This window comes from Paramisgurnus dabryanus, chromosome 12, assembly GCF_030506205.2.
Source record: "Paramisgurnus dabryanus chromosome 12, PD_genome_1.1, whole genome shotgun sequence".
Lineage (NCBI taxonomy): Eukaryota > Metazoa > Chordata > Actinopteri > Cypriniformes > Cobitidae > Paramisgurnus > Paramisgurnus dabryanus.
Window position 1 is genome coordinate 14623241 of NC_133348.1, and position 25656 is coordinate 14648896.

Here is a 25656-nt window from a genome sequence, read left to right on the forward strand (position 1 = left end):
CTGGAATTCATTAGAGATGGACTTTATCTAGCACCCTACGTTGAGATTTTTTTTAAAACTGTTGATTTTTTGAAGTTATGACAGGTGCAGTGTGTTATATTGACTAAAATAACATAATAATGGAGGCATTCTTCTGTGGATGAAATATGAAAGAGGAAATATCAGAAATGGATCAAACGCTGGAATTCATTAGAGAGAGACTTTATCTGGCACCCTACATTGAGATTTTTTTGAGAACCATTAATTTTTTGAAGTTATGACAGGTGCAGTGTGTTATATTGACTAAAATAGCATAATAATGGAGGCGTTCTTCTGTGGATGATATATAAAAGAGAAAATATCAGAAATGGATGAAACGCTGGAATTCGTTAGAGAGGGACTTTATCTAGCACCCTACGTTGAGATTTTTTTGAGAACTGTTGATTTTTTGAAGTTATGACAGGTGCAGTGTGTTATATTGACTAATATAGCATAATAATGGAGGCATTTTCTGTGGATGATATATAAAAGAGAAAATATCAGAACAGGCTGAAACGCTGGAATTCGTTAGAGAGGGACTTTATCTAGCACCCTACGTTGAGATTTTTTTGAGAACTGTTGATTTTTTGAAGTTATGACAGGTGCAGTGTGTTATATTGACTAAAATAGCATAATAATGGGGGCATTCTTCTGTGGATGAAATATGAAAGAGGAAATATCAGAAATGGATCAAACGCTGGAATTCATTAGAGAGAGACTTTATCTAGCACACTACATTGAGATTTTTTTGAGAACCATTAATTTTTTGAAGTTATGACAGGTGCAGTGTGTTATATTGACTAAAATAGCATAATAATGGAGGCGTTCTTCTGTGTATGATATATAAAAGAGAAAATATCAGAAATGGATGAAACGCTGGAATTTGTTAGAGAGGAACATTATCTAGCACCCTACGTTGAGATTTTTTTGAGAACCATTAATTTTTTGAAGTTATGACATGTGCAATGTGCTATATTGACTAATATAGCATAGTAATGGAGGCGTTCTTCTGTGGATGATATATAAAAGAGAAAATATCAGAAATGGATGAAACGCTGGAATTCGTTAGAGAGGGACTTTATCTAGCACCCTACGTTGAGATTTTTTTGAGAACCCTTAATTTTTTGAAGTTATTACAGGAAAGGTTGTCAGTCTTCTGTGGATGATATATAAAATAGGAAATATCAGAAATGGATGAAACGCTGGAATTCATTAGAGATGGACTTTATCTAGCACCCTACGTTGAGCTTTTTTTAAGAACTGTTGATTTTTTGAAGTTATGACAGGTGCAGTGTGTTATATTGACTAAAATAGCATAATAATGGAGGCATTTTCTGTGGATGATATATAAAAGAGAAAATATCAGAAATGGATCAAACGCTGGAATTCGTTAGAGAGAGACTTTATCTGACACCCTACTCTGAGATTTTTTTGGGAACCATTTATTTTTTGAAGTTATGACAGGTGCAGTTTGTTATATTGACTAATATAGCATAATAATGGAGGCATTTTCTGTGGATGATATATAAAAGAGAAAATATCAGAAATGGATGAAACGCTGGAATTCGTTAGAGAGGGACTTTATCTAGCACCCTATGTTGAGATTTTTTTGAGAACCATTAATTTTTTGAAGTTATTACAGGAAAGGTTGTCAGTCTTCTGTGGATGATATATAAAATAGGAAATATCAGAAATGGATGAAACGCTGGAATTAATTAGAGATGGACTTTATCTAGCACCCTACGTTGAGATTTTTTTGAGAACCATTAATTTTTTGAAGTTATGACAGGTGCAGTGTGTTATATTGACTAATATAGCATAATAATGGAGGCATTTTCTGTGGATGATATATAAAAGAGAAAATATCAGAAATGGATGAAACGCTGGAATTTGTTAGAGAGAAACATTATCTAGCACCCTACGTTGAGATTTTTTGAGAACCATTAATTTTTTGAAGTTATGACATGTGCAATGTGCTATATTGACTAATATAGCATAGTAATGGAGGCGTTCTTCTGTGGATGATATATAAAAGAGAAAATATCAGAAATGGATGAAACGCTGGAATTCGTTAGAGAGGGACTTTATCTAGCACCCTACGTTGAGCTTTTTTTGAGAACTGTTGATTTTTTGAAGTTATGACAGGTGCAGTGTGTTTTATTGACTAAAATAGCATAATAATGGGGGCATTCTTCTGTGGATGAAATATGAAAGAGAAAATATCAGAATAGAATGAAACGCTGGAATTCATTAGAGATGAACTTTATCTAGCACCCTACGTTGAGATTTTTTTGAGAACCCTTAATTTTTTGAAGTTATTACAGGAATCTGTAGTAGATTACCTTTTATTTTTAAAGTTAAATAAATGAATGTTTCCATTTCTTAAAATGTTTTTTATGTTTGATCATTATTATTCTTAACGAAGAACTAAACACCAATAAAATAGTACAATGACAAACTTTATATTAAACAGCTTGTTTTATTAAAACGAATTTGACGGATGGTATCTGCGTTATAACATAAATTAATGAAAGACATAATTTTTTAGTTCTACGAATTCTTACTATTTGTTCATTATTATTTTTTTATTAAAACAGAACAAGAGACATTATTAAAATGACTCGCTTAAATTAAGCAGAACGTTTAGCAAAACGAATAGACAGAAAACAATTTACCAGCCTTATAACATAAATAAATATAAAGATCCTTAGATTTTCAAAACAAATGGGTTTGCGGGTTTTTATCAATATTAAACCACAACGATATTAAACATGGACAAACATCCCTAGGTTAAGCGAAGAAATTAAACTTGAATCCTATGTATTATCAAAGCTTTCCGAGTTTCACATTCACGTGAATTCTGTAAGTCATCAAAATTATTTACACCATATGAGTGCAGCATCATGTGCGGTGGAAACCTAACTCGGTTTCTATCGAACACACGTCGCTCTCTCTCTCCATCAAAGTCATAATACGTCCCTGTATATGTGCACTACATGGTTAATATAGCGGGTGGTTTTCTGCAGATGATATTGAATATAAATTACATGAAAATGATATGAAACGGTAGACTGGCTAAAGTGGAAGTTGATCTCGTCGGTTATGTGCAGTTTACATTTAAAGTGATTAAAGTCAATATGCTGTAGACACACATTTCATTTGAAATAAACATGTACAATTAAAAGTAATAAATATTTTACAGGTTTCTGACTATTTTCTGTTCAAACCGAAGGCTGACAAGTCTCAAATTTTTGTGGTAACTGTTCCTTTAAATACACAGCCAATGACATTGCAAGGGAGGAGCTTGAAGCGCTCTGATATTTTTTAAGGTGGAACGGATAGTTAGGCGAATAAGGAGCTGGCGAATCGGGAGCTGGATTCAGCCTCGTGTTTCTGCCATGGATCGCGATTGCTTTCAAAATAAAAGTCGGCTGGCTTGTCGTATTTTACTCAGATTCGATTGCAACAGCTTGGAATCATTAATAAATTAAATTTGTATATTTTCGTTATATATTTTAACGCACTCAGAACTGTTTTTTAAGTTTTTCTCTCCATATGGTCACCAGGTGGGAAGCGGGGCTTGAATTACATTTCTAAGTTCTGCAAAATTGGCAAGACTTTTATTTTGGCGTGTTTATGCCGACTCAGCGCTCGCTGTTTGACGTATTACATTTATGAAACACGCAAAAATCGTGCGCCCTTCCTGGGGAGTGGTGTACGTGTCCTACGCACGCGCTTTACAAGAGTACGTTCTTTTTTCCGATCTCTGGAACAACGAACATACAGTTTGAGTAGACGACGACGTGTTCTTCTTGAATAATGGCCACAGAACAGCAGACGAATCAGGTGAAACTACAGACGATGGACGAAAATAAAGAGAACAATATCGACGGGAGTCTGGGCTTGGAGATCCTGCAGATCATTAAGGATTCCCAGCTACAGCATGGACTCCGGCATGGAGATTACCAGCGCTACAGGGGATACTGCTCAAGACGGCTGCGTCGACTGAGGAAGACTTTGGGCTTCAAAATGGGCAACAGGCACAAGTATACTGGGAAGAAGGTGACAGTGGAGATGCTTTCGGACAGCAGACATCTGTTGTTAGTATTAATGGAAGCAGAAAGAGCATGGAGTTATGCTATGCAGCTAAAACAGGAAGCCAACACGGAGCCCCGGAAGCGTTTCCACCTTATGGCTCGTCTGCGAAAGGCTGCTAAACATGGAGAGCAGCTGGCAAAGCTGTGTGAAAGCCCTCGGGTAGACGCCAGGACCAAACTGGAGGCTCAGGCATACATTGCATATCTGACCGGAATGGTCCAGTTTGAACTTCAAGAATGGAAATCTGCCATGGAAGCCTTGAATAAGTGCAAGACAATATATGAGAAACTGGCAAGTGCCTTTACGGAGGAACAAGCAGTGCTTTATCATCAAAGAGTGGAGGAGATCTCACCAAACATCCGATACTGTGCATATAACATTGGTGATCAAAATGCTATAAATGACCTCATGCAGATGAGACTGAGTGCAGGAGGAGGTGGCGGCATGATGGCTGAAAAATTGGAGGTGCTGATCACCCAGACAAGAGCGAAGCAGGCAGCTATGATGAGTGAGGTTGAATGGAGGGGTCGTACGGTTCCTGTTAAAATTGACAAAGCCAGGATCTTCCTTTTGGGTTTGGCAGACAATGAAGCTGCTATTGCAAAGGCAGAAAATGAGGAGACAAAAGAGCATCTGTATGAGAGTCTGCTGGCAGAGTGCAGAGAAACCATCCAGGCTGTCCGAGAGGAGCTCCGGACTGATGTGAAGCAGAGGGCCGCAGACAATGCTGAAAGTGGCAAGGTGTCCAATCTTCAATACCTGCATAGCTATCTGACATATATCAAACTGTGGACCGTAGTGAAAAGAAATGAGAGCATGGCTCATGTACTGCAGGCTAAACTGAAGGAACCCCAGACTGATGAGAACAAGAGAGGACCGCGACCGCAAGACCTCATACGACTCTATGATATCATCTTACAGAGTCTAGCTGAGCTGGCAACTCTGCAGGGTCTAGAGGAGGATCAGATCTTTCAGAAAGAGGTGGCGTTCAAGACTCTGGTGCACAAGGCTTACCGGTGTTTCTATATAGCGCAGTCGTATGTTCTAGTGAAGAAATGGAGTGAAGCTCTTGTTCTATATGAAAGGGTTTTGAAATATGCCAAAGAGGTGCAGGTAAAAGCCAAGAGCCTCAAAAACAGCATCAAGGATCTTCCAGATGTCCAGGAGCTGATTACTGAGGTCAATACTGAAAAGTACTCCCTTCAGGCCGCAGCCATCTTAGACTCGGAGGATGTTGCTGAGGTACCTGCGCAACAGCCGTTTAAAGACACTACGCCTCTGTCTCAGCATTTGGATACTTTCCGACATGACCCCATTCTCCTGAGCAAGCAGCCCAATCTGGTGCAGTTCCCTCCAGAATTCCAGCCAATCCCATGCAAGCCTCTCTTTTTTGACCTGGCACTCAACCATGTTGCTTTTCCACCTCTTGATGACAAGGTTGAGCAGAAGGGCAAAGGTGGAATCACAGGCTACTTTAAGGGCTTTTTTGGCTTTGGAAACTAATGCTAGATGAGCCTGATTGGCAGCGTCACAGTACATTTTAGTTAGTTCTGTTTACTTTGTTACTAATTCTGTCATTACTTACTCCTCCTTGTGTCATCTCCCACTGAGTTGAGTTATTTTATGTTTTCTTTTGAAGCTTTAGAAAAGGACAAACCCAAAATGTTTTTTTTTTTTATTATTCAGAGTGGTTGAGTAATTAAAGTTTTGATTTTGGGTTAAAACATTTTTTGATTCTGGTTTATGGATCTTTATTCAGACCTATACCATTTCCCAGAACCTTTTTGTTTTAGATTTGATGGGAATAAAAGCAATCTTCAAAATTTCAAATTGGTAGTTTGGAGGTCACAATTATAAGTTATATACAAGTTTATTTAAGATTTTATTTCTACAAGAAGTTTTACATACATCCTGCTAAGTGTCATTGTTCAAGCTGCACAACAGTCAATACAGCCTTTACCGCAGTGGAAACATAAATTATTTAATCTCCAAGCTATTGATCCCAAAATAAATGTATTTTGCCTAGATTATATAACCAAACTATATTAAAGTGGGTTTATTATCAAATTGAGATGGTGTAAAATTGACACTGGATAGCATCTAGTAGTTCCTACATCAGATTTTTTTTTCAATAAAGATTTTAACTTTTGTCCTTAAGTGGTCAGTTGCTGTCAGAAACTTGATTCTGTACGATTAATTTTCATTAATTGGTATGAAACCAAACTGCCATAAGATGAAGATAATGTTATTTGAATTGTCAGAAAATAATCAGCCTTTGTCATCTGTGTGTTGTCTAATGTGTAGATTAAGAAATGTATTCAATATTTCCTACCTTGAATTCTGATATCTACATCTAGAATGTTTTTTTGTCATCTTGCATGGACCCTGTGCACATCACTACACTTTTAGGCAGCACACAATATTAAAATATTAAATGCTTTGTGGAAAACATTTTAGTGTCTAATGTTGCTTTGAAAATGAACTCAAAGAATCTGTAAGGGGTATGTAAACGAACTGAAAATGTGTAATTTCACAAAACTAATTAAAAACTTACATTTTTATCCCACCTATAGCAAATGCTTTTTGTATTTTTTTCCTTTTGAGTCTTTTTCTTTCATTTTTAAATTCTTGTTTTACCTTCACCAAACACAAATAACAGCATTGATGACACTGTTAAAACTGATATTTGTTAAATAAAATGAACATACATTTAAACAATTACAATTTATCAGTAAATATAAAAAAGTACTAATTAAAACAAACACAAAAAAAGTTTAATATGTGCATCCCTATTAATTGATTAACTGTTTATTCATTATAAATTCATTTATAAAATTAATTATAACTATATTAATGCTTATTTAAATTTTAATAATTTAGATTTTTGTTGTTTCGTTTCAACCCCAAAATGATACATCTAACTCCAATGATGGATCTTAACTAGAGATCTCTCATATCAGGGAAAATGACTTCGTACATTACATAAAATGTTAACTCTGAGTTAAGCCACAATGCAGATACAGAGATGAATGACAAACCAGCAGGCAGGAGACAAAGAGATGTAATAATAATAATAATAAAGATGGTTTATTGAATAATCTTAGTTGCTTTCAGTGCTCTATTTAACTTTGTCGATGGATGGACGGACAGACTTACTTCATCTGACCAGAAGCAGATTTAGCAGGTGGTATTATACCAAACACAGACCACTCTAAAAACAAACAGTGCTATATAGCACCAAAAGTGGTTCTTTGCTCGTAATCATAGAAGAACCATTTTTAGTGCCATATAGCACCCGTGTAGAACCATATAGTGGTATGTAGAACCCTATGTGGTGCTATATGGCCCCTTTATGGTTCTACACAGGTGCTTCACCGGTGCTATATGGCACTAAAAATGGTTCTTCTATGATTACGAGCAAAGAACCACTTTTGGTGCTATATAGCACTGTTTGTTTTTAGAGTATACTGTTCACACATTTCTGTGATGTTGTTAAAAACCTTGAGATGGAGACCATTAGATATTTACTTGTAAAACAAAACAGTGCCAGCATTAGATTTAAACAATCATATAAAGTAATGTAGAATAGAATAAGACTAACTAATAAGCTAGATATATTGAAACTATTGGGATGTTTTTTATACTACCATTTTGGGTCTATTTATTGCATACAAGGGAACATGGATCAGTTTGAATAAATCAGAATACTTGAAGAGATTATTTTGCCGTTGGCATAAGAGAAAATGCCCCTAAAATGGGTGTTTCAACAAAACAACAACCCCAAACAAACAAGCAAGCGAGCAAAATCTTGGTTCCAGACAAAAAGGATTGAAGTTATGGAGTGGCCAGCTCAATCCCCTGAACTCTGCCCCATTGAAAACTTGTGGGGTGACATTAAAAATGCAGTTTCGGATGCAAAACCTAAAAATTGACAGGAACTGTGGTTGGTAGAAGTTGGTTGGCTCGATTTGAGACCTATGTGCAGCAGTTACCAACAACAATGGTTATGCAACTAAATATTAGTAATTAAATATTTTAAATTTTAAGAAACTTCTTCAGATAGTCTACAGAGAAAAATGTTGGCACTGCTATTTTTTTAACAGCTCAATATTCGTTTTCTTTGCCTTCTTTTAAAATAACAATACAGACTTGATAATGCTTTGATTTAGAATTTAATATGTAATATTTTCAATACATTTGAAATAAGGAAATAAACTCCTTGTATAAAATTTTTGCACGTTATCACTTTTATTAGTACACTGCTACTTTGGAACACAACTGTATCTATATATTGGTGAATAAAGTTTTCCACATGAAATGTGAAATGTAAAATATACCTTACTTTGAAGTCAACACTTTTACGATGAAAAAATGATACTTTTCTTTGCGTTGTATTGTTTTTTATTAGAAACAGTCAAACCACACAAAACCAATTGTACATCAGCATAAAGGAGTTTCCATAATAGAAAAACAAAATTTTTGTCATTTACAAGCCCCCTAACACTAAATGATCTGCAGATAACAATTTCTTGGATATTTACAGAGGTTATACAGACCTTTTTTATTTTTTGTTATTAAAAACATTTTACTGCAGTATACTCAATCCTAGTCATCACTGTAAAAAAACTGAAACATACTGTAAACTGAAACTTTGATTTTCTTTTACAACATTGTGTGTTGTCAAACCAAAGACGAGTATGAATATCAACTTCTACACATTTTTCTTTTTTTTATTAATTCGTCTAAGTGTAGTTGCAATGTCCTGTCTCTTAGTTATTCCACCAAGACTTCCAGAATGCCCATAGGGTAGTTCATGGAAAGGTTTTTGTGGAGTTTTTTCCTCTACCCAGTGTGCTGGCATGTTACATGTTTCAATAAACATGTTATATAGAATACAGCAGGCCTCCAAAGCTATGTTAGTTTGGTAAATGTCATGCTTCTGCAGATATCTAAGCCTCTGAAAGCTAAACTTCAAAGTATAGATAGAGTCCTGGACCACTTTAAGTGCTGATTGCACTCTTCGGTTGTAACATTCCCTTTTCTGTCCCAGTGTTGAATAATCAGGAAATGGGGTAAGAAGGTGCTCTGAAAGCGGGTATGTGCAATCACCTATGATGTGTTTGCCTTGCAGCAAAACCACTGGGTCGTCCTGCATTAGCTTGCCAACCTCTGTTGCTGACAAAGCCCTCGAGTTAAGCCAGCTTCTAGGGTGTTCTGCAGTCACATAGGTAAAACGACCCCTGTAGTTGCAAAAAGCCACGAGTTTTACCGAGTAGGACTGCCCTGTTTTATATACCTCTGGGTCTGGGACATCAGTAGGTTTGTCGATATTAATGTAACTGGTTCCTACTACACAGAGGGTGCCCGGTATGCCCACAGTGGAATAGAACCCCTTCACAGACATTTCTGCTTCTTTACCCTCGGGCCAGTGGATCTTGTTTGCCAATGTGCTGGTAACCAGAGAGCAAAATTCATACAGCTGTTCACAAATAATTGTCTCGGTGGTATGGAAGCGACTTGCTACACCCTGAAAAGACTCCTGGGTAGACAAAGTCCACAGACTTGCAAGAACTGCATGGCACACTGTCCATCCCTCCTGATTGATTGCGGTCCATTTACAGGGTTTCAACACTCGTACCAACTCCTACAAATGTTACACGCACAAACAAAAAAATTAACAATTTGTTTATAAATTAAAAGTTTGGTTCCAAAACAAGACAGCTCACGTTTTTACATTTTTCAAAGATCTTGTTTATTGCTTTTTAAAATAACATCAATCAAACTGCAGTTGGTGTGTTTTGATTTAAGCCTTCATAACAAAAATACAGAGTTATCTTGTTTTGGAACCAAACTCTTCAAATACATCATTTCATTTGATCTATTAATGACACATTAAATTACAAGTTCACAGAACCAAACCACAGAAATATAACAAACTTATAATAGAAATAGTATTTGTTTTAATGAAAATTATTAGTATGGGTCTCTACTTGTAATGTGTTGGGTTCTATTGGTGTGATGTTATAATTTGGTGGATGGGAACCAACTAAACACCATTCAATCTTACTGGAATAAGGCCCAAACACACAAATGGTATTTGTAATAAAAATCATTAGAATTCACAATGTTTTCTTGCAGCAAGGAATAAACATCATCCAAGTACCTCTGTTTGAGTTGGTGTCAGCCGGAAGTGACTTTTAAAGTCGCCGATGGTCACGATTTCCAGAACGGTATTGGAACTGGTTCTTGGGCCCTGGGCTCTGTGAAACGGACAACGTTGTTAAGACTGCGTTTATTTATAAACACCATACGTGCCATGTAAATCACCTTACCTTTGCGATGTGGCAGGTCGTTCGGTTTCTTGATTGACACTGTATTGGAAAACAAATGCATATCAAAATAATAAGTTATACCACCGTGGATATATCAAACTTTGAAGTCTGCATTGAAGTAACTTGTAAACGGAGCACAAAAGGCGCGCGTTGCACGACGCAAACGATGCGGTCTGTTTACTAAATATATAAACACTGGCTACACAGATTCGGTTTTTCTTACCTGGTTTTACGTCGTTTGGTAGGCACGTTTACATTGAAGATATCTTCATCATCGTAACAATCGGCTAATAAAAAAGCTAGACATGTTTCCAGCGCCATATTGTCCGCCATTTTCGTTGTTAACGTCTCCCTCTTGTGGCCGCAAATGGATGAATGACGGTGTATTACTCAACGCTGAGCTATGACATCAAAGTACCGCGAGAGCAGTTCGAAATCACGCGAGCAGTTTGCTCTCGCGGTACTTTGACGTTCTCGTTGAACCGGGTTGTCAGTCAAATTAGGCAGTATGATAATTTAATATTCGCATTTCGCAGTGCTAATATTTATAACACGCATGCACGACATTTTTTTTTATAGTTTTTAGGTGAATGAGCGTAACATATTAAAAGTAATACTTGCTGCTCTTAGGAATAGTCCACAACAAATTTATTTTTGAATTTGCTCAAAAACATAAAAAATCCCTTTTGTCCCAGTCTATTTATAGTCGACCTCAACAAATTGTTGAATCTCGCATTTCATCAATAGATGGCACCAGAGTAATATTATGAATGCGTTAAAATGCATTTTCTGCATGGTTGTAGTCAATATTGCTGTCAGAACAGCCCAGTCCAAAGCAATTATCAATTCCACACCATTAAAACTATTAAAAAAGTCTGTATGTTGACATGAAAGAGAGAGAGAGAGTAAAAAATTATCAAGCCTGATGCTTGAAAAAACCCTCCTCAATAACCTTTGCCATTTCCTCTTAAATCCCATTGACCTGAATGATGATGGGAGTGCGAAATAACAAATAAGAGCTACGGTGATGAGACTGCTTACTTTAAACTTGAGAGATCCTCTTACCACAGTGCTTTAATCAGACAGAGCTAAATATGCAGGAAGTAATTGTATAGGTCACAACCCTTCATCTTAATTTACACATTATTATATGATTTCAAAGAGGTTATTGCCTTACAAGGCCATAAATCTGTTTAAAAATCAACTACAGCACCTTTCAGGGAAATTAAGAATGTGACATTGGGTTTTAATGCTCTGTTTTACAGTTAGTGCTGTGCCCATTTATATTAAAATTCACAATTAGGTTCTTATCAATGGAAAGTAACAATTCATACAGTTCTTTGTCTGTAATTCCAATTCATTTAGTAATATTCATATATGCAAAGAATAATTAGTAATGCAAAGGTTTTATTTTACCATATGGTTTCTCTAATGTATCCAAATGTTTTATTGGCCTGTGTAGATGTCCAACACTTCAAATACTTCTAAAACATCTACATCCTTAGATGATAATTGCATCTCTGATACACCACAGTGGCCACCTATTGCATCCCTAAAATTCCATTATTCTTCTTCTCAAGAGGCTTTATTGCCGTCTTTTCCAGCTGATGGGCCATGAACCGCACCTAGAGATAAGTGGGCAGGGATGCCCAACAGGGTCAGATGTTTCTGCCCTTATGCCATGGTCCCTTTATAAAATACACTCAATCTGCCAGCCCTCCTGGGTCTGTGTAAGGTTTGCTGGCTGTGATTTTATTGTTTAATCAAAAGAGGCCACAGGGTACACAAGTCATCCACCTTAGGTTTCTGACACACTAATCAGCATCTCTGATGTCTCCTCCAGCTGACCTCTCATACGACCTTTTTAAGGGGATGATGCATTTAAGAATGATCAGCAGCAAGTGGAGACTGCCATCGAAAGCTTTGCAACCATCAACAATGCTAAGTGACTGCCAAAGAAGTGATTCTGTAATATATCACAGGGAGCTACACTGCGACCAAAATGGTCGCATATGCGACCTTTTGAACTGCCGTTGCAACCCTAATTTTTAATGGGTCGCAAATGTGCTACCTAATGTTTTAGACAATATGCTATGATTTACTATGAGCATTTATTAAAACAGAAATGTGGATCTTAAGAATACGTTTTATAACGTGCTCTGAGCCATCAACACGTTGGCTTCATTTTGCGTGAAAGCACGTCGTGTCTCTCCCTATCAGTGTGCGTTTGCGTGCTCAGCTGTTTCTCAATGAATTAGGTGCGACGCGACGCAAGCGCAGTGTCTTCCTTGTTTCTGAACTTGAGCAGAGGTCTTTCTTCACTGAGGACGCGGGACTCGTATGGTTCCGGGTTTATATTTTAAATGGTCTGTCGGGTCCGGTTAGGTCCTAGTTTAATTACTTTGGGTCCCAAGTCTGATTAATGTTGTGTTTATAACCCGAGTCGATCGGAAAACGGCCATGAGCGCTACCGCGCTAAAGCTGGAGTGCAGTTTCAGCGTGCCTCCGGTTTCTATGGCGATGGTTCTTGTTACGACCACGCGCTGCTTTTTCTTTCTCACATTTTTTTTAATAATCTTATTATTAATTAACCATATATTTTCTAAAACCATATCCATATTAAGTTTGGACAGAGATTGTAGCAAAAAGCAATGCTAATGTCAAGCCAATTGCACTGAACGAGCAAAGCAATGTAGTCTGTCACCGGGACAGCAAGTAGACTTTTAAATCTGAAATAATGAGTGGATTAAGCTTTTTAAATCGGCAAGAGAGAAATAGAAAGATAGAGCAGAAGCAGTAAAAGTGCCTTTCTAATAGAAATTATAACCATTATAACATCAGTCACATTTATAATCTATAGACCTGCACTGTCTATTAATATACTATACATAGTATTGTATTATATTGAGTTTGATAAAAGGGGTCTAATTGCTTCATATATCAGTGCAAAAACAGTAAGTGTTTTCGTGGTGCTTTGACAAACAGTGTCAGCTTTGTTAATGGCAAAGAAAGTTTGGGGTGGTTAGATTAATGAAATATAATGTGAAATTAATATTAATTTTCAATGAATCAAAGTATTGTGTTGTGTCACACATTATTAGTTCTACATCACATGTATAGTAGACCATTATTTGTCAGTGGGTAATAATTGCCCTTTTCACCGGCTACCACCACAAGTAAATTTCAGATCTGTGGGAAACACTGCAACGTTTAAGAAAACAAGGCGGCATGTGGTTTAAAAGATGGCAAGTAAAATAAAAAGCATATCTGTATGCAATACAGTTTCATTATTGTTCATTATTATCCAGAGCGCCTTAATTTAACTTGAAAAAAATATGTGCGACCAAATCATATTTTGCGCCAGTAACTGAAAAAGTTGGTAGCGCAAGTGCCACCAGTGGAAAAGGTTAGTGTAGTTCCCTGTATCATAATACCATAATCCCATGATCTTCAGACTTCGACCCTCATAAGATCATAATGCTCCCCTTCATTCAGTAACACATGTTGGTACAGAGTTCTCTAATAATAGCTCCTGTGTTATATGTCTTTAACAAAGCAACATATTTATTTGCAAACACTTTAGCTGGCTTTAGATAATGAAGTAATTGTCAGTTTTAAAGGATTTGCAACTACCAAAGTCAAACATATATGATAAAATACAATGCTTATTTATATACAAATAAAAGTGCTACAAAGCATTTTTAACAGCGATGGCATGAAAAAATTATTTTTGGATTCCACAAATCTGTTCATTTACGTTTCTTTCTTATGTATTTATAGTTTTAAAAAAAATGGCATCGTGCAGTACCTTTATTTATAAGAGTTTTAAGGGATAGTTCACCCAATAATAAAAATTCTGTCATTATTAACTCACCTTCATGTTGTTGTTAACCTGTATAAATTATCTTATTCTGTTAAACACAAAAGAAGATATTTTGATAAATGGTAAGCCCACAGTGATTAATAAAGAATAAAACCTGCATTTATTGGTGCTTTTTAAATGATTTCTTACACTGAAAAAAATTATTCATTGAATTTAATCAATTTTTTAAGGTACGCGGTTGCAATCAATTTATTTAAGCTACATTTAAACAACAGTTTTATATTTTATTTTACGTTACTAATAATTTTTGTTTAAATGTAGCTTAAATAAATTGATTGCAACCACTTACCTTAAAAAAAATTATTAAATTCAGTGATTCATTTTTTTCAGTGTATATATTTCAAATAAATGTAAAAAATAACACCTGTTCACAATAAAACGTATTAAACATGCTGTAAAAACACAGCATTTGAACCAATTTGTAACAAATTATGGCTAACTATTATCCTTAATTTCATTCATTCAAAACCTATTACCCTACATAGAACTGGTAAAGAAAATGTAAACAAAAAGATTCATTGAATTTAATAAAACATTTTAATTTAAGTGGTTGCAATCAATTTATTTAAGCTACATTTAAACAAAAAATATTAGTAAAGTAAAATAAAATATAAAACTTTTGTTTAAATGTAGCTTAAATAAATTGATTGCAACCACTTACCTTAAAAAAAATTGATTAAATTCAATGAATCATTTTTTTCAGTGTGGAGGACAAATTGCCAACTAAGACTTACGTTTACAGTTAATTCCTTTTTAAAGCTTCTTATTATGCAACATAAAGCTAAGCCAGATGAGTTTTATGAAAAAAAGCATGTATGGGATTTGCATCATGTCAATTCATATTGTTATTCTTAATAAAAACAATATAATAAAACACTGATTAGCTCTAGAATTAGATGTCATTTTATTATTTGTTATAAAATCACATCATTCCAAAAGTTTCAAAATACAATCACAGTTTTGGTTAGTATACAAGTTTCTCTGATATAGCACAGACAGCAATCATCAACACAAACACAATGATTTCTAACAGGTTATCCAAAATCCTAATGGCAATATTTAAACAGATTGCCATTTAAACAGATTGACAATCTTTCTTTTCAAGACATTGGTTTGGTGGATTTCTAAAGCCTTTGTCCAAAGTTACTGCTCTGATTCTTGCAGGGGCAAACATAAAGAGGGTTAGTCTCATATATCCCCATCCAGTTTTGAGCTCATTCTCTCTATGGTTCCTGTCAGGTAAAAAAAAGACTTGGGTCATGTGCCTCAAAAGGTATTTTAGGTTTTGCTTCAGTTCCCTCAACACGTGGCTGTAAAACATTTGCCAGTCAGGTCAGGAGTAATGACTTTCGCCAGCGCTTAACAGATTGCATTGGTGAAAGCCGTAATACTGCGCTCATGAGCCGGCTATGAGAAGCCTATTTTTCCCCACATATTCCTGTACAATCATATGATTCAACAAATCAAGCAAAATGCGCTTAACAACCAACGTGATGGGCAACGGCTCAGCTCCCTAAGACCAAAAAGCCAATGCAGCTTAAATGAAGGTGTCGATTATTCAGCCAAGCAAATTTATCCTACATTTAGATTAGCTGCTAATAAAGGGGGAAATGAGTACTTTGCAATCCGAAGGAAAGTCCACGTAACCCTGAAAACAATGAGCTTAAAAATCGCACCACGGAAAAGGCTTATGGAGTTAAATTAAATTAACATTTTAATAGCAAGGTATACGGAAGCTATGGGATAGGACAAATCTTGCAAATATATAAGTCAACAAAAAAGGCATTGTTAATTAAATAGATCCTATGAAAAATGTTATTAGATTTACATTTTATATAATACTCTCAGGAAGCTTTAAACATTTTTAATTATATTTTCGTATTTCTTGTTTACATAAATTGTTTAGAAATCAGTATTACATGGCAAAATAGACAAAATAAATATGTAACGTGGTTTCTTTGTCCAGTAAAAAAATTCTCACATAAAAGTCTCTCTTTTTCATGCTGTACATAAAATAATACTACTAACTTTCCTCATAATATTGAAATGATTGTAAAGCCTCATTGACAAATGGTAGAATTATCTCTTTTTAGTTCAAATACAACAAGACCTATTGTAATAGATTAATAGTGCAAATCTTACAGTAAATAATTCTGCTTAAGTAAAACAACAGAACGTAATGACAGCAGCTTGACATCACCATAATGTCATTAAACCAGGAGTCCAGGGGAAGCAGTGAATCCCACCCATCCGTTCAGATACTGCCAGTCAATTTTAGGTGATTTTAAGAGGTGAGTGATTCCCCGCTCACCTCTTTTCACTCAATTGAATTTGTCCATGATATTTATTAGATTGCTGCTGGACTTGGCTCTCTTGGCTGTGGATCGATATAACAGAAGTAGATTAAACCAGACCGGCAGGAGATGTGACAGAATTTTCACTTAAAGTTAAAAACTTTGGGAAAAGGACACATTTTGTGTACTACACTCTTTAAAGATGCAGAAAAAAAAACAATGGACAAACATTCGCCTTTTCGTTTATCTTCCTGTACAGACAAACTGAACAGCGAGTTACTTACGGTGTATGAGCTTGCGTTTCTTTTGTTCTGAATGCAGAAAGCTGCTTAGGTAGAAGATGATCGGCAGGAAGAGCATGAAGCTGGATACTGCAATGACTGGCACAGTCTCCTCGCGAGGGAATGAGCAACCAAAGTTTGTACTCCACAAACGTCGTGTCATGTTCATCTAAAAAATAAAGGCAAGGTAGTCGGACAGTTCTGATATTTATGCTGGTTTTTTTATTTTTTTTGTAATTGCATCAGGTATAGGGCTATAGAGGATGCTGTTTACAGTTTGCCCAAACCTCAAAATCAAAATTCGTGATGAACTTCTCATTAGTAGACAGCATTTAGTATGGTAAGCATTTCAGCTGATTTATTATCTGGCAAATATAACGTCAAACATGGCAAAGCAGACATGTCATGTGCAAGATGAACAAAATGATTGTGTATGAGTAATATATTTGTGCATAAAAGACTTACTGCATCTTCTATATCAATGCAAAGTGTATGGTTCTTCTCCATTCTACCATACAGCTCATTCAACCTTTTGTATGTGGCTTTGCAGACTTTACACAGTAAAGAGTGATTCCCCTGTTTAAAAACATTGAATATGAATTTGATTATTCGATAGCATCATACTTAACTGTCAATAATTTCAATTAAATTAAATATTTCCTTGTATTTATATGAGCCACTTGATCTTACCTGATACTTCTCAAAGCACGAAAGTGACAGATTCAGAGTGCCCATGAAGAAAAGAGTGTCGTTGGACAAAGACTGTTGCTTTTCAGCGAGACATTCTAATGAGCACAAAATATAAAAAGAATTCTCAAAATCATTCATTTCAATAGAAAGGACACTTCTTAGTCATACAATCTAATACAGTTTTAATTGATTCTACAATGTTTAAGGCTGTGTCACTTTACTTACGCCTGCATCCTGCTATTGTCCAGATCTCATCGAATTTGCTGAAGAGAGTAAAGAGTAGCATCAGTCTATCAGAACGCATCAGGCTGTCATGGCAACTGACATTTCCAGGGCCCAGCTATGGGAACAACACATAATTACATACAAGTTCATTTAGTATTAACTTACACAATTGCAATCCATGACTGACATATTCACAGACAGACAGACAGACGGACGGACGGAGCTAAACTGCTAAATTGTTAAAAAAATACACAATATGTAGTGGTAGCTTTCTTAAGTTGTATTAAACTGAAATAACACTTGGTATCTTTAAAAGCATCCGTAAGTTTTTAAAGACCAATATTTCAAAGTCTCTTTTGCCTAACATAATTCAGTGCTGCGCAAGACCCCTCAGCTTACGACATCACAGTACCGCGAGACCGTTTTTAAAACACAGCTTTTGAATCGCTCTCGCGGTACTTTGATTTCATATGCCAACAGTCTGCGCAGCACAAAGTCCAACACATCTACTGACCACACATAATCACGAGACAGATGTCCATGTGATCGAGCGGGTGGAAATTATGTTAAACGAACATTCAAACGAACATTTATCCAGAAACAACTGCATTTAACACTTACGTCTTCAGATATATTTGTATATATTTCCCCCAGACTGTTGAACGCTGGATAACAGTTTTGACAGATTTTGACAGGTCGTGCGTAAGACACCAAACAGTTCGCAAAAGCATCATAGCGTTGACCGAAAACGTGAAGCAGTTCAGTGCAATACTCGTTAACCTCATCTGGAAAGATGGATGAAAGACTGAGAGAGTAGAAGAATCCCAAACTCTTCTGAAAACTAGGTGACACAGAGTCCATTGACAACGAAAGATTTTGTGAACCATCGCCATTCACCTCCAGTGGATAAACCGAGCATTCAGCAACATTAATTGGTGTAACTGCCCACCCTGCAAATAGACATGATATTAAAAACCCACATTTCAGCGAATAGCCCATGTCGCTTTACTCCAAATGTAACTCGCCGCTGCGTCTCAGGAATACGCACAGCTTCCTGTTTTCGTTCCTTTCCTACGTCTCGGTCACGTGACACGTGAGTAATCTCGCGATGGACGGGACTTCAGGCGCACCTGGAGTGTCCAGTTTGAATGAACATTTACCTTATTTTCACGCATTTCAGCCAGCCTTTGTGCAGTATTTTGAATCAATAAACTGTTTAAACACAATGGGCAGTATTTTAATCTGTAGGCTACGCATAACATTCTCTTTTTATTTGAATATGACAGTAATTTAATTTAAACAATTCCTAATAAAAATATTTGGAAAAGAACCAAAGCGTATTCTCTCAAAACCCATACAAAGACTAGTATGCGTATAAATATCTTAAGGATGTAGTACTAATAGGCTACGTTCTGCTTATACTAATTAATCTATCTGCTTTTGCCAGTTTTGACAAAATTATTGCAGCCCATATTTCCTACATATTTCCATATTTCTTACATCCCACCAAAATACTGCATTGGCTTACAGCATACTGTGATAGTATATAGACTATAATGTTTTTAAACCGCAGTAAATATGTTAGCCTACAGGTTAATATGCTACTAAAGAATAATAGTACACATAATTAACTATAATATACAGTGCTTATACACTTTACTACAGTAAATAGCCTCCTGTATATACAGTTGCCTATTTTATGTGGGGGAAAAGTTACTAATGTATCTCATGAGAATAAACCGTTTAATATTTTCTCTATTATAATCATTTGTTTTACATTTTATTCTCCGTGTTTCTGTGTGTTTTGGTGGTATGGAGAAAGTGACTTGAAATCTCTATCTTTCTTTCTCTCTCTCTCTCTCTCCTCGGTTTTTGACATTACTTGCAATTTTCGAGTGCGTTAGCGCGCGGCCAAAAAATAATGACGGAGTCAAGGTAAACGATCTGGGCTCCGATTCTGATTGTGTTAATTGTCGCAAACCCTCGAATCAAGCCATTGCAGTCAATGGTCTTTAATGTGAAATTAGTGCCTCTTGATAACTTGCAGTCCGCGGCAATTCTGCAGTCATGAGAGCCTGATGGAAATGGGCGACTGAGAATGCCTCACATTAAGGGCTATTCTGTTGCGTGAGCTGATGTCTGAGGGTAAATTCACAGGTTTTATGTCGTGGATTGTGGCATTAGCTCTCCACGACTACAGTGTTATTGTGTTAGCTTTAAATTGGATGATCCAAGTCATATCTCCCCCCACCCTTTCCCAGCAGCTGATTTTTTAGAGCAGGTTTCCAAGCAGAGAGCTTATGAATGTTTTACAAATCACAGGTTATCATCTTTGATACCAGTGCAAAGCAAAAAAATCAGATCATATTGATTAGTGTGAAACTAATATGGTTTCATGGTGTTTTTTATACAGGTAGACCTACAATTACCAAATGCATTAAGGAGTTCATTTGAATGCACAACGGAGACAGGCAATTGAGCGAGGACAAAAATCACTAATTAGTCTGCGCACGTGAAGTATCTTCATCGACTGGAGAGCTCTTGAGCAATGGGATGAGTCTGGAGTAACTTTGCTTAAATTTTGAGCATTAAAAATATGTGTCGCTAAAGATTATCCTATTTAAATTTTAAAACAAAAAGCAGGGTTTGAAGAAATTACAAGAGGTATTGATTTTAAAGATAAATAACACTCAAAATCATTTCTATATCACTGGTGTCAGGAACAGCCATATGATTCATTTTGTTAATCTATTTCAGACATTTAAAATAAAGCATAACATTTCATGATGCGTTTTTAGTTTTATAAACCTCTTAAAAATCAGAATACAAAATCTATGATAATATAAATAAAAGTATCCCCAACGCAAAGTGTTTTATTAAACTTAAAGAGGAGCCTAAAACAGGTTTTGGTCTGTTTCTATGAGTTTTCTTATTTTTGTAGGGCTAGAACCAGACTATAAAAAGGCCGGAAAGAAATGTTTCTTGAGATTTTTGCCTTTTTTTTTTGAGAACCAAAAATTGATTTCAGCACCTTTATTTTTAAGAGTGCAGTTAGCCAACTTTCAATAACTTTTACATTTATGAAACCTATAAGGGACGAGTTAAGGGTTAACTAGACACTGAGCTTTTTACCCTTTCATAGACTAAACCTTGCTTTCCCCTTGAAACAGGAGAGAGAAGATCTGTAAAGTTATGCAGAAGTTATTCTCCATCCTTTGGGCCGTCCCTAATCCTCAAAAACCGCGTTCTTTTATGCGAGAACTGTGCCTCTTTTCTTGTTTTGCGCTGCCTATACAACATAAAGTCAGACTGCATTTAATGCTTATGGCGGGATGTGAGGGGGATTTTGCAAATGCGAGGCCCCCTTTCGCCGAAATATTGCTCTCTAAACGTCGTGTGAGTCTACCAACCCAAAGCGACCCCTAGATTCTCCCCCCGGTGTCTGACTCGAATGACAAACCAGCCTGATTTCACTGCATCGCTGGGAAATGTTGAGGCTGATAATAGAGATTTCGCTTTCATTTTTTACGGTTGACTTGGTTATTGTTGCTTTTCTTTTGCCCTGATTTCTTCCAGGGATTAAGCCTGACTTCCCCACTAGCAGCGGCCAAAGTGCCCCGAACTGGGGATGACAACTGACGTGGATCAAGGCTTGGGCTATTCTGCCCTCTGAGAGCCAATGTGAAGTGAGAAGAGCTGGACGGGAGAAAAGCCCTTGGACAGGAGAAACGCGCTCTCAATGTTCAATGAACTGATGCCCTTAAATAAAGCCGTGCTGCCTAATTAATTACTCCTAACTTTCTCGTTAAAATTTAAATACCAGCACCTCACTAGTTTGCTTAGGCTACCATACTTTGTGGAGATGACTACCCCCCCCCCAAATTAGTCTTGGACAGATATTTTCATTAACTTGTCCATTTAAGCCACTCTGATAAAGACAACATAAGTGGTTTATCTTATTTTTTTGTCTTTTGTGGATTTATTGGGAATTCCCATGTAATAAATAGGCTATACTGTAGTATACTTTAGTAGTCTATTTATATATAAAGTCCCTGAAGTGTTTTGGAACCATACCACATAATTATAGTATTTATTACAGTATATCCATTATTACAGAATATTATAGTATTAACTAACAAACTGTATAAGTAATCATATAGGCTACCAAAATTTACTAACTGTATATTAAATAGATCTATATTAAAATATTTAATCAGGTTGTGTATTTAATCTTAAAGAGCAACAATTATCCGATTCACAATTTTACATTTACTTTGGTGTGAAAGTGTGTATTAGATGTTACCATTACGCAAAAGGTACAAATCCCAGTTGGAGTTATGGTTTCCAACTTAAGTCTCTTTTCTCGGGCTCAAACAAACATATTTTCATATTATCCCATACACGTGGTTAAAACGCCTCCGCGTGCATTTTGGCAACGGACGTGGTGTTGTTCCCCAGTGGTTCTAACGTGCAACTCAGAAAGTTTATCAAAACGGTTTCCCAGCATTAAAATGTCTGGGTTGTTGCGTTTACGGTTGCACTAATATAATCAGTACACGGATCTGGTAGCTGTGTTGAAAAAGTTGATTAAGTCAACTTTTTAAAATAACTTTCTCTGTCAGAGGTATTCAGGCCAATCAGAACCTTTTTGTTTGCTGGCCAATCGGAGGAACAATGAGCTTTGTACAAAATCAACGAGTTTCAGGGAGGCAGGGCATAGAGGAGCAACAATAATGTACGTTTTTTGGAAAATAATGTGTTTTTTTAACCATAAACCACGCGCACATGTTGTATTTCACAAAATTTACAAAATAAAAACGTTGTTTTTAGCAAGATAATAGATGCTCTTTAAATAGAAAGTAGGCCTACTGTTAAAGCTGCAGTCTAAACATTTTTGCCTCTCTATCGCCATCTCTGTTTGAAAGGTAAAATTGTAGTAATACTTTGCGTAGCGTTTTTTATGTGGTTTGAAGGCAAATTATGTCACACTGACAAACTGTACCAGTTCAAATGATAAAAAATCTTTATATAGCCTACTTACCACTGTAAATCAAAGTAAGATAAGGAGAATGTTTTAAAGGCACAATAAATAGGATGTACCCCCATCTAGTGGTGAAATTGTATTTTGCATTCAAATGAATAGTGCTCTCTAGCGCCTCGCTTTTCCAAATGTGTGTTGCAACTACGGTAGCCGCTATTAATCACTGATCTCCTTGTCTGTTTCAGCTAGTTCACGTGTTCTGAACGAAAACGCGTTGGTAGGCTAGTGCTTTTTGTCCCTCTCTGTTATTATGGTTTCAGTATGGCGGAACGACATGGAAGTCTCCTTGGACTTACCCGTTCAATGTAAGTAAAGAGAAGAAATTCTAAGCTTACAAAGAAAAGTCAGATCATTGGCAGAGGTCATTTGGCACCAACAAGGACATATTTATGAATAAAGACATTGAATTTGACTAATAAAACACTTAAAACCCTACTTACTGTCCCTTTAAACACTGATTTTTATGTTCTTGCTCACTGACTGATTTATTTTTATTTTTAACCAGAAAAACTTTTTTGCCTTTAAAAAAATATGCGGAAACACTACCCCGAAGACCCACAGAGCCCACTGGAGTTTCCACTAACATTAAATTCGAAAAAATTCTCTGATCATTCCTATTGTTTTATCAGCAGTGGCATTTTGAGTTTCCCTCCCTTAACTAGACATGTCAATGATTCGTGAGGAAGTTAATCTTTGTTGACGGTGTTGTGCTCCACTGTTGACCTGCTTGGCTCACAGATCTAAGTCTCCAACAAACAGACGGGATAATTACCAAACATGTAGCCGGCTAGCTTGATACACAATGCGGCATTGACTTCCTCACTGTTGGTCGCCTCTGTGGAGCGCCATGATGAGGCCGCCGCTCTGTGCAAGTCACCCCGGTCATCGTTCACCCGGAACGGGAGGCAGGAACGTCTTGTTTTATAACAAGACACGATGCTGACTTCTTTCAGCTCCAGCGAACTGGACATAAAACCCGGTTGACAACCTCTAAACACAGGCCGGGGAGAGAGAGAGAAAAGGATGAACAGAGTAAGCCTTCACTCACTGTGAGTTTCACAGAAAGTGTGTTAGAGTATGATTTTAATTTTTAATTGTACTTCAGACCAATTTTTAAATAAGCCATTAACCATTTATCACATTCTTATCATGCCTCAAAACTATTTTTAAGGCTAACATCAAACAGGCCCAAATGTGATTTGGGCTTGGCAGTTGACAGTGTCTCCCGTGATATCACCGAATGAAAGACCCCCCTACAGCCCCTTGTTAGTTGCCATCTATGAACTTTTTTTGCCCTGAAGAGCAGTTTAGTGCGAGTCGGCTCTCATTCACTGACCGGCTTTTGTGGGCCGCCCCGGCTTTCATTCCTTCGTGCGTTACACCAATTAAAGGAGGACGTGCAGCAACTGTAATGGCCCGAAGAGTGATTGTTTTTGACAAGCAACAAAACACATAGATCCACCCCTCCGATTAGGACGACCAGGGGAGGGTGTTTTTAGGGAGGTAGTGCTCAGCCCATGTGCCCTTAAAGCTGTATGAGATGAGGGATCTGGCCTTGAATAGAAAGGGTTTTTGCTCACAAAGACTGGTTATGTCAAAAAGGACAGAGGGATGCAAAGCCTCTCTCTGTGGTTATCTGACTGGCCCCATTTTTTTTTATGTCAAACTACTGCCTGCCTGTGTACAAGAGTCAGCAAAGAAGACTTTGCATGCCAGAGCTCAGTGTTTAAAAGCCTGGAATTCTAATCAAATTCCTAAAGAGCTGAATTTCAGCCCTAAATCCTTGAAAACTAAAAGAGTGAAAGCCAGTATAAAGTTTGGGTTGATGATTTATTAGTCATCATTGAATAAGAGAGCAGCTTGGCTTTGGAGAGCATGGAAAACTTAACAATACAAGGAAATACATTTCGGTGCAACCTGCATTTTAATACACTCATGTCAAGATAATATTAAAGCACCAAAGCATTTTAATTGATTTTAAGCATACACTGGCATTTGATTCTCTTATAAACCTAAATGTTTGGTAAGTAAAAAGTTAAAGTTTTTATAATATCATGAAGAGTCTAATATAATAATATAATACATTATGTAGAGTTTAATTCTTCATAGATTGTATATTAGTAAACATTTGTAAATGCATTAACTAACATGATCAAAAACCATGAAGTTTTATGACATTGTTGAGTTCCAATCAGTACAGATGCTATATAAAGCAAGGCACAAATTGTTACAAAGTCAAATACAAAGAAGGTTCCAAGAACGTTCTTGTGGTTATGCATTACGTGATGAAATTAACTTTAGGATGCAAAACATAGTACAACCTTGAAAAGTTTTAGCCTTGTGAAATAATTTGAAAAAGAAGATAAAACTATGTCCAAATATTAACCTGTTTAAATATAAATACAAACAAAAGATTTCGATAAGTACAAAGAAGTTAGGAGTATTGCTACCATGATCAGATATTGCAAGTGTATATAATCCATTTGTTTGTTTTATTTTCGTATTGTTTTTTGTTGTTGATGTTGTATCGTTGTGTTGTTGCTTTTGTATTATGTAAAATAAATTTTTATAAATTTTTGGGGGAGGGTGCTTATAAGCTCCTTTGCTTCAGCCCACTCCTTTTGAGCAGAATGGTTACAAAATAAAAAATAAACATGAACAAACAATGAACAATATAGTTTTTCAATATGTATTAATTCTTGTTAATGTTAGTCAATGTCAATAATACAATTATTCATTTTTAGTTCATGGGGTATTAATTAGTGTTAACTGATACAACGCTTGGTTTTATAAA

The 25656-nt window shown here is 36.3% G+C and overlaps 3 protein-coding genes across 3 annotated transcripts; 1 reads left to right on the plus strand and 2 right to left on the minus strand.

The window, feature by feature from the left end:
* Positions 1-3709: 3709 nt before the first annotated feature.
* On the plus strand, positions 3710-6686 carry srp68 (signal recognition particle 68). Its single transcript, XM_065255982.2, has one exon. The coding sequence runs from the start codon at positions 3838-3840 to the stop codon at positions 5617-5619; it is 1782 nt and encodes a 593-aa protein (XP_065112054.1). The 5' UTR covers positions 3710-3837; the 3' UTR covers positions 5620-6686.
* A 1962-nt stretch (positions 6687-8648) lies between these two features.
* LOC135738088 (uncharacterized) lies at positions 8649-10826 on the minus strand. Its single transcript, XM_065255980.2, has 4 exons — positions 10672-10826; positions 10449-10487; positions 10280-10376; positions 8649-9760 (listed from the first exon to the last, which is right to left on the minus strand). Exons 1-4 carry the CDS (start codon positions 10779-10781, stop codon positions 8828-8830), a joined length of 1179 nt encoding a protein of 392 aa, XP_065112052.2. The 5' UTR covers positions 10782-10826; the 3' UTR covers positions 8649-8827.
* A 4390-nt stretch (positions 10827-15216) lies between these two features.
* Positions 15217-18889, minus strand: ostm1 (osteoclastogenesis associated transmembrane protein 1). The gene is made up of 6 exons (XM_065256764.1): positions 18443-18889; positions 17822-17936; positions 17597-17691; positions 17372-17482; positions 16910-17075; positions 15217-16708 (listed from the first exon to the last, which is right to left on the minus strand). The coding sequence occupies exons 1-6, from the start codon at positions 18818-18820 to the stop codon at positions 16653-16655; spliced, it is 921 nt and encodes a 306-aa protein (XP_065112836.1). The 5' UTR covers positions 18821-18889; the 3' UTR covers positions 15217-16652.
* Between the last annotated feature and the right edge of the window lie 6767 nt (positions 18890-25656).